This window comes from Ailuropoda melanoleuca, chromosome 10 (assembly GCF_002007445.2).
Source record: "Ailuropoda melanoleuca isolate Jingjing chromosome 10, ASM200744v2, whole genome shotgun sequence".
NCBI classification, from domain to species: domain Eukaryota; kingdom Metazoa; phylum Chordata; class Mammalia; order Carnivora; family Ursidae; genus Ailuropoda; species Ailuropoda melanoleuca.
This window is the reverse complement of record NC_048227.1, coordinates 4,788,734-4,797,942: the sequence shown is the minus strand read 5'-3', so window position 1 is coordinate 4,797,942 and position 9,209 is coordinate 4,788,734. Positions and strand designations below refer to the sequence as shown.

The 9,209-nt window shown below is 44.5% G+C and overlaps 1 protein-coding gene across 3 annotated transcripts; it reads left to right on the top strand.

Annotated features, from left to right (window-relative positions):
• Positions 1–1,650: 1,650 nt before the first annotated feature.
• On the top strand, positions 1,651–6,091 carry LOC100478359 (oncomodulin). Of its 3 annotated transcripts, none has more exons than XM_034669541.1 (5): positions 1,651–1,698; positions 2,440–2,507; positions 3,264–3,396; positions 4,057–4,166; positions 5,802–6,091. In XM_034669541.1, exons 2-5 carry the CDS (start codon positions 2,447–2,449, stop codon positions 5,825–5,827), a joined length of 330 nt encoding a protein of 109 aa, XP_034525432.1. In that variant the 5' UTR covers positions 1,651–1,698; positions 2,440–2,446; the 3' UTR covers positions 5,828–6,091. The 3 variants fall into 3 exon arrangements, with proteins under 3 accessions (XP_034525432.1, XP_011233466.2, XP_034525433.1); XM_011235164.3 differs by having other exon boundaries at positions 1,657–1,818; XM_034669542.1 differs by having other exon boundaries at positions 1,691–1,735.
• Positions 6,092–9,209: the final 3,118 nt, after the last annotated feature.

Here is a 9,209-nt window from a genome sequence, read left to right as displayed (position 1 = left end):
CTTCTTCCTCTCCCACTCCCCCTGCTTGTGTTTCCTCTCTCGCTTGCTGTCTCTATCTCTGTCGAATAAATAAATAAAACCTTTTAAAAAAAATAAAATGGTTAAAATGGTAAATTCTGTTACATGATTTTTTAGCCACAATTAAAAAAAAAAAAGTCTAGCCCTGCAGCTGGCTACATAGGGACTCAACAGATAATTGCTGAAAGCCAAAAACAAAACGCAAAAAACCTTGAGGTCTCAAATCCTGGCCTCATGTTTTTCCTGCACATTTTAGATATGGGGTTTGGGAATGGTTGGTTGCTTGCCTCCTTTTTGCCTTTCTAGTGTGCGCGATTTAAGATATCGTTGGGAAAATCCAAGTCAAGACTTTTTTGGAAAGTCATCCAACCAGCATCACCCCTTTGATGGAGGAGTCTGTCCATCTGACACTGACTTTGAATCTGTCAACTCTGGACCAAGGTCGGCCTCGCATGTCTACGGCTTCAGAGGGTAAGAGTAGGCCTGCTTCGAACAGCAGCCACTGGGGCACCTGGGTGGCGCAGTCCTTAAGCGTCTGCCTTCCGCTCAGGGCGTGATCCCAGAGTCCTGGGATCGAGCCCCACATCAGGCTCCTCGGCTGGAAGCCTGCTTCTCCCTCTCCCACTCCCCCTGCTTGTGTTTCCTCTCTCGCTGGCTGTCTCTATCTCTGTCGAATAAATAAATAAAACTTTTTAAAAAAAATAAAATGGTTAAAATGGTAAATTCTGTTACATGATTTTTTAGCCACAATTAAAAAAAAAAAAGTCTAGCCCTGCAGCTGGCTACATAGGGACTCAACAGATAATTGCTGAAAGCCAAAAACAAAACGCAAAAAACCTTGAGGTCTCAAATCCTGGCCTCATGTTTTTCCTGCACATTTTAGATATGGGGTTTGGGAATGGTTGGTTGCTTGCCTCCTTTTTGCCTTTCTAGTGTGCGCGATTTAAGATATCGTTGGGAAAATCCAAGTCAAGACTTTTTTGGAAAGTCATCCAACCAGCATCACCCCTTTGATGGAGGAGTCTGTCCATCTGACACTGACTTTGAATCTGTCAACTCTGGACCAAGGTCGGCCTCGCATGTCTACGGCTTCAGAGGGTAAGAGTAGGCCTGCTTCGAACAGCAGCCACTGGGGCACCTGGGTGGCGCAGTCCTTAAGCGTCTGCCTTCCGCTCAGGGCGTGATCCCAGAGTCCTGGGATCGAGCCCCACATCAGGCTCCTCGGCTGGAAGCCTGCTTCTCCCTCTCCCACTCCCCCTGCTTGTGTTCCCTCTCTTGCTGGCTGTCTCTCTGTCAAATAAATAAATAAAATCTTAAAAAACAACAACAACAACAAATAGCAGCCACTAACACCTGGGGGGCCCTTTTCAGTTAACAGAGTGCCCCCACTATGTTCACTTCATTTTGGCCACCATCTCCTCTTAACCAACTTTCTGCTCTCTTCTCCACACCACTTGTGGGGTTCGTTTGCAGAACTGAAACCTTAGTTAAGGAACACCACTTGTGGGGTTCGTTTGCAGAACTGAAACCTTAGTTAAGGTTTGTTGAGGTTTGTTTTTAAGAATTGGCTGTTCCCACCCACATTCCCTTGTGATATAAATAGAAACAAAAAGAGGTTTAATTAGCAAAGCAAGACATTCGAGCTATGTCTACTTGATCCTTGAAAAAGAAATCTAAGAGGTTCTTGCTATCACTTTTTCAATCCTATATAAGGGAGGTCAGTAAGGTAGCAAAAGCACATCTGTTTTGTGCTCTTTCAACTCTTTTTCCTGATTCTTCTTGGGGGAAAAATCTAAAACAGTAAGTAGCTGGTGGACCTACAAGACCCCAGACTCTTCTTTCCTACATGTGCCCATATTAGATTGGTGCATGCTGTGCTCAGATTTCTCTTTCTCCATGGACTTGACATCTGAAAGGAGTCTCTTTCATCTCTGGTAGATGGGCTTTCCATATTTCTGATTCCCATCCTTCAGGACAGAGATCGTCTTTTCCACAGAAGGTCTCCAAGTAGCCTGAGCTGTGTGGAATTGGCAACATTGCATTTTCAGTGTATGAAAATACCATTGCATTTGTAACATGGTTTACTTCTGGATGTTTTGTAGATGCCTATGTAAGCAATCGATCGTGCAAATATCATTTTTATAAGAAAGTGGAATCAAGTCATGCTCTAAGCTGTAGTTTTAAATTTTGTTTTTGAAGAATATTCAGGAGAAGGCACTGAGACAAAAGGAACTGGAATCTTTTCAGTGTATGGTTTGTTTGTGGCTCTCCTGTCCCATCACTTAATACAATACCACACTTATCACACTGAACAATTCCCCACAAATGCACAGTTTCAGTGGGCCTAGGAGGGCGTAGTGCCCCTAGATGTGCATCTTCCTGCTTGCCATTGACCACATCTCATTTATTCTGTGTGACTAGGAGGAAAATGAGCATCACAGACGTCCTTAGCGCCGACGACATTGCCGCAGCCCTGCAGGAGTGCCAAGGTAAAGGGCAGTGGGGCAGGGGTGGGTGATTCCCACCTGTTCACACGTCCAGCAAAGCTGCAAAGATTAAAACGTGAACTTTGCTGAAAATTCAGGGGATCAGAGAGTAAAACTGTTACCAACGAAATAACTACAATTATAGAGCATAAGATTCCCTTGCTGTAAGGGGAAAGAAACTTGCTAGATGTGAAAAAAGAAACGTGTGGATACCATGTAGCCTGTTTGAATGCAAGACTGCATTTCCCCCAGCCAATCAGACCAGCCCTGCCGGAGTCTCAGACACACAGTCTGTACAAAGGGAAGGGGGAGGCACAGAGGAGAGGGTGGGGAAGGAGACAGGAGATCTATCACAAAGACTCCCAGTCTTGGCTGCCTCAAAATCTTGCACTAGTCACAGCCCTCTTTGTCTTTCACTCTTTTTTTTTTTCTTTTTTGAGAGAAAGAGACGGAGCAGGGGACAGGAACAGAGGGAGAAGGAGAGAGAGAATCCTAAGCAGGTTCCTTGCCCAGCAGAGCCCAACGCAGGGATCGATCTCATGACCCCAAGATCGTGACCTGAGATGAAATCAAGAGTCAGATGCTTAACCGACTGATCCACTCAGGAGCCCTGTGTTTCTTAAAAACTGAGAATAGAGCATCCCTGTAGCTCGATGATATCATGAGGAGGGGTTTTGATAACCTATGGTTTCGGCCCATGGGCCCAAATACAGAATGTGACCTGATGAGCCTCCGAAAAACCCTCTCTTCGTCCTTTAGACCCAGATACTTTCGAACCCCAAAAATTCTTCCAGACATCGGGCCTCTCCAAGATGTCGGCCAGTCAGGTGAAGGATGTTTTTCGGTTCATAGACAATGACCAGAGTGGATATCTGGATGAAGAAGAGCTTAAGTGAGTTTTGTCCTGAGTTTGTATGGTGCCCTTGATGTTGCTGTGTGGGCTGGGAGCCGCGGATGCCAGTTTGGTCCGTAGGTCTTCAATGGCCTGTGTTGACACTGGTTGTTCAACAGAGCCTCAAGAAAGGGAAGACCGTGAGGCAGTGGGCCACACATCCATCCTTGTGAAGCACTGGACACAAGCACTGAAGCTTATCGGTGCAAAAATTCATTCGTTGTAGGTTTTTTCTTTGGCAAACGGACTTAGCAACAAAACTCTGAAAAAACTTTAATATTTTAAAATTTATTTCTTTTTTTCATTTGCGAGAGTGCAAGCCTGAGCAGGGGGAGGGTCAGAGGGAGAAGCAGGCTCCCCGCTGAGCCGGGAGTCCGATGCTGCGGGGCTCGATCCCAGGACCCTGGGGTCATGACCTGAGCCAGAGGCAGATGCTGAATCAGCTGAGCCCCCCAGGTGCCCCTCTGGAAAAAAAAAAAAAACTTTTAAAAACAAAATGCCCACCAGTAGTTTCTACAAGGAAGGCAAGTGGGGCTTGTGAAGACCTTTGACAGAATAGCGCCGTGGCCAGGAACAGGTGGTTTGCTTCAAGAGAAAAAGGGTAAGCACAGAGACACGTGGTCTTGCAGAAAATTGCCATCAATCTTGGTTGTCCTGCAGGTTTTTCCTCCAGAAGTTCGAGAGTGGTGCTAGAGAGCTGACAGAGTCAGAGACCAAGTCTTTGATGGCCGCTGCAGATAATGACGGAGATGGGAAAATTGGAGCCGACGGTATGTCCACACCTGTACCCAGCACAAAAGAATTTAGCTCTGGAAGCAATCCGGGGGGACTTGGGCCCTGAGATCAGGCAGACGTGGTTAGTGAAAATCCCCCTCTCTTAACCTTGAACTTCAGTCTTCTCATCTGTAAAATGGGCCTTCTGTGAGGATACCAACAATGTATGCAGAGACTAATGTGATGCCGGCAGATGTACCATAGAATCTGGCCCTTGAGTCGCTGTCTATGACCCAGAAAATACCCTTCACCTGACCTGGGGACTAGCTATGGCCTGGCTAATGATTTGCAAGACACCCTTAGGCATCACAGCAGTAATGTAAGGAATTGCCACCACTGGCCTTTGAGCCCTTCTGAATAAGGGAAGGATTGATGTGCTCAAGTGTGTCTCATATCAAAATGTCTATTGACTTGAATAGGAAAGCCTCTTAGCTTTCAAGGGTTTAAATAAACACGGTTTATTAGACATTAGACCACCGAGTGGACAATATTAGAGAGTAGATCAAACACCGCGTATGGAGTCTTTTGTGTGCAGGACCCTATATTCAAATTTTAGTATGGGTGCATGGCTGTAGGATTATTTTCATCCCGTTCAGTTATGTGGCTTACATGCTTTTTAGCTACACGGTGCATGCCACCTCAGGAGAATATATGCGTGGTCTTTATGGTGTGACTAACTGGAAATTAAAAACTCCTGTTTAGATCCCCCTTTTATTTATTTATTTAAAAGATTTTATTTACTTGACAGAGATAGAGACAGCCAGTGAGAGAGGGAACACAGCAGGGGGAGTGGGAGAGGAAGAAGCAGGCTCATAGCTGAGGAGCCTGATGTGGGGCTCGATCCCATAACGCCGGGATCACGCCCTGAGCTGAAGGCAGACGCTTAACCGCTGTGCCACTCAGGCGCCCCTAGTTCCCCCTTTTAAAAACCCATCCAAAATTATACCACTGTAACTTACTACACAGTAGTTAATGTCACTTCTATAAATAGCTCAGAAAAATAGTTTAGGTAAGAGAAGATTGATGTATTTAAATCTAACCACAAAAAAAAAATTGCAGATAAAGTGTACCAATAAATATAAAGCGAAACCCCAGTTTTCAACTTCAATCAGTCACATGTACTTGTGTTTATCATTATCACCATTGTCTTTTAGTAATATAAACTCTTGGGGGTAAGGTTAGAGCTCATCAGAGAAAAGTGAGTTCCGAGGCCCACCCTATGAATTGTTGCCTACATCTGCACAACATGGCTTCTGAAAAGAGGAAGAAAACCCCCCATCTCCGTCTTAAAGTAGCTAGACAGGGAGTTGAGCGATCCCAGATTTTAAGAGGCTATTATACCAAATCCATGCATTGTCAGACAGCAATGGCTGGGCTCACACGTTCTAATACAGGGGGCTCTATTGCAAAGCTGAAGTGGTCTGTTAGATTATGCAGGAAGATGGACACTATTGACCATCTCAATCTGCAGTCAGTGACTAATTTTTCCCCCCTCCTTTTGTGCCCTTGGAGGGGGCCAAGCCCATCATCTGACAATCTGTTTCCTCTCCTCTTCAGAACTCCCACTGGCCACATGTCTGTAAAAATACCCAGCCATCTCCGCTGATGCTTTCTCCCCTCTTCTGTTCTAGAATTCCAGGAAATGGTGCATTCTTAAAAGCCCCAGGCTGTGGAGATAGAGACAGTCAGCTGAGACAGCCGGAAGGCCTCCAAAGCCCCAGGAATGGGAAACCCCACTTCCTCCCCCTAACTTATTTATTCATCCCCCCCCCCAGTGCTTCTGCAATTGCTCCCTGTTTTAGCAAGATAATAAGGCAGTCATTCATGAATTTTCGGTGGTCTGTAGGCCCTGATGACTCCTGTAAGGCCCTCAGCAGACAATGCCTTTAAAATTCATCCAATAAAGATATGTTTCTCGTCATCTGCTAATGTGTGGGTGTGTTTTTTTTTTCTCAGCAAGGTACAGGGATGAAAGCAATTTGGGGCTTTTAGAAGGGGATTTTCACAAAGATTTCTGGTCCTATCAAGTACTAAGCCAGTCAGAGTGGAGTGTGCCAGCAAACAGAGAAAACAGGTTGGGGGGAAAAAAAAAGTCACAAACAAATAGCACTGTCAGACTGGCATTTTCCCAGGAAGTTATCAGAGTGAAAGTAATATGAAGAAATTTATAATGAGCATAAAATCATCTTTGCCTATGTGTTAGATGGCCATAAGAGAGATTGAAAAGCCAATAGTACAGGACAGAAAAAAGTAGGAGACTGCAGTGGCCCCAAAGCTAAGGAGGCTTGCTCTGCCAGATGGGCACAAACAGACCCATTTTCAAGCTTGCCTTTTTTTTTTTCCTTAGAAAAACAAGCTGAGACTTGCCTGCTCTGACCCCACCTCCCCCTCCTTCTCTTTCTCAGTCTTCACGTTCCTGGCTCTCCTTAAATACCACCTGAGCCAATTACACCGAGAATTGCCTTCACTTGGGAAGTGAGCCTCGCGGTCCTGTTACAGAGTTTTCATGGGGGGGGGGTGCGATTTCAAGCCCAGAAACTCTCACGAGGCTGATGTCCAGGTGGCAGTTTCAAGGTGTTGTCTCTGGCTGACCCCAAGAGTCAAGGACTCCAGGAGGGAACCGAGGCATCTTTCTGGGAGCCTGCTGAAAGGCCCACACTTTTCTCTCCACACCCAGGCTCCTAAGGCCCTGGGCTGTCCTGGATTGCTTCCTTCACCCTTAAGTAGCTCAGGGACTTTCGAACCCCTGTTTTCTGGAGGGCCGTGTTAGGGCAGCTTTTCAACGTGTGGGGTGTATATGACAAGGGGGCCCCTAGGTGACTTTAGAGGGTCAGGGGTCAACATTTTTATTTTAATAACCATGATTTTAATATGCATTTGGAAAAAAAATCAACTAGCACAAACACGTGATTGCAATATCAGCGTGTTAGAGTGAGGCCAGGGGGAACATCAGACGTTTCAAAGTGCATTCATTTGAAGAACAATGTCAAGTAATATTTGAGATGGTATATGAAGTGACAAATCCCATAAAGGGCACTCCCATTCCCCCCTTGTGCCCCAGCCTTCCTGGCAGGAATCGGGCCAGGTCCTCCCTGCCTCAGCTTCCCTCCTTTGGCGTGTGCAAATGTCTCCCAGGTGCCTCTGTGAATTGCTCAAAGTAAAGACAGCAAGAGGGCCTTTCTGACATATAATGACGAGCTTGGAGCCTTGACTCTTCAGACAACCCATGTGTTCCCTTCACCTCCACAGACACTCTGATCCTTCTGTTATCTCAAGGCTCCCCATTAGCTTTTCCCAGCCAGTGGTTCTTTATATCCAGTTACAGCTCCAAGTACCTCAAAGTGAGTCTGCCCCACTTTTTCCCAGGGGGCTCTGGCCACCATACACCTCAGAGAAGCCAAGTGGATGATGAAGTCTTAAAGTCATGAGCTTTTGACTAAGCAACCCATTGGAGCTGCAAAGGCAACATCGCCCTAATCTCAGCGAAGATCGTCAGTTTCTCTTATTTCTTTTCTGTCACTAGGGAAGGCATCTGTAGGAATAATGCCTGGAGGGGTTATATGGAGCACCCAGGGGACACTGTGTCATTAGGTCATACTGATGTCCTGTCTTGGGGAGGATGCTTGAAGAAGACGGATGTCTACAAAAGGATAGATGGCCACAGATTTTCCACAGATAGGATTATGGTCAGTTATTCATGAATTTAATTCATTCTGCTGTTTCAAAATGACAAGTCCCATCCTGTTTGCCCACATCAGGTACATGGCTTTTATACTGTTCCAACCCAGTTTTAGGCACTTAATTTCAGAGTCGCTCTCAATAGCCAATAAGTAGCAATCAAAAGGAGCCCTCTCTCTGTATTTAACACCCAAAAAGTGTCAGGTGGTATGCTGACGTGAAACAGTCTTGTCTTTACTCATAACAATTTTAAATTACGTTGTCTGGATATTTGAGCGTGCTGGCGGTGGGTGGGCGGCACGTAACTCCATCTCTGAACGCAGGTAATGATAACTCTGGGCATTTGAATATATTTGTTCATTAGCACTTTTTGTTTTTCTAAGTTTAAATTTTGCAGGGACGTTAGCATTTCCAAATCTTTGGTAAGTATAATTTGAAAACAAAATGTTTTCAAAAGTTACCCGAGTTCAGTCATTATACAAACTTTGTACGAAGTAATTCATTTCTAAATGAGTCTTACTCAATATGTACCTCACCAAAGAGAGAAAGGGCACATAAAATGTTAACACCGGTTATCTCCCGCTGGAAGGACTACAGAGCAGTGTGATAAGACCGAGGACTTGGAAGAAATGGAGCATAACTAGAGAAATGAAAAACAGATGTTGAATCTACCCGATTTTTGTCACTAGGCCAAAGGAACAATTTCTATCTTAAAAAACTTTCATGCCAGAGATGTATCCCACACTCAAATGAATGAAAGCCCAGCATGCTATTCTGTTCCTGAAATTTCTACTCATTTCTTTGGACTCATTTATATTTTTACATACTGAGGAAAAAATTTAAATATATCCAGAGTCGAAGCAAAACTGGAAAACATCCTGAGATTGTAACAGTCTGGAAAAGAAATTGACGAGAGTGGAAACAACTTAACTTTTGTGCTTGATTTCTCGATTTTTAACTAATTTGCCGATGACATCCCACCTCAGGAAGGGGATGTTCTCAGCAGTGCCATGTTGTATTTTGGCTTTGACCTGAGGGCCTGGAGTTCATGATAGGTTATAGAAGTCTGTTTTTCCTACTTGCTTATCAAATAGGGCTGCGGCAGTGGCTTTAATTTGAACTATTTTTACTTAATTGTAATTTTTACTTATAGTTCGGTAGTTTATAATTTAATGGGATGTGATCTGAAAGCCAGTTTCTCGAATGTGCTTCATTGTTGACCCTAATAAGAATTATTAAAATACTTTAAACACTATTGGGTATTTTGCTTCAGCATCCACACATTATGAAATATTGACATTAATTTTTAAATATGTAGGTTTTCACCCAAGTTATTCCCAGCTCGAAAACAAAACACGGAA

Coding starts and splice junctions, on each gene's coding strand:
- LOC100478359 (XM_034669541.1), top strand. CDS start 2,447: ATGAGCATCACAGACGTCCTTAGCGCCGACGACATTGCCGCAGCCCTG. Junction 2,508..3,263: donor AGCCCTGCAGGAGTGCCAAG/GTAAAGGGCAGT, acceptor TTCGTCCTTTAG/ACCCAGATACTTTCGAACCC. Junction 3,397..4,056: donor CTGGATGAAGAAGAGCTTAA/GTGAGTTTTGTC, acceptor GTTGTCCTGCAG/GTTTTTCCTCCAGAAGTTCG.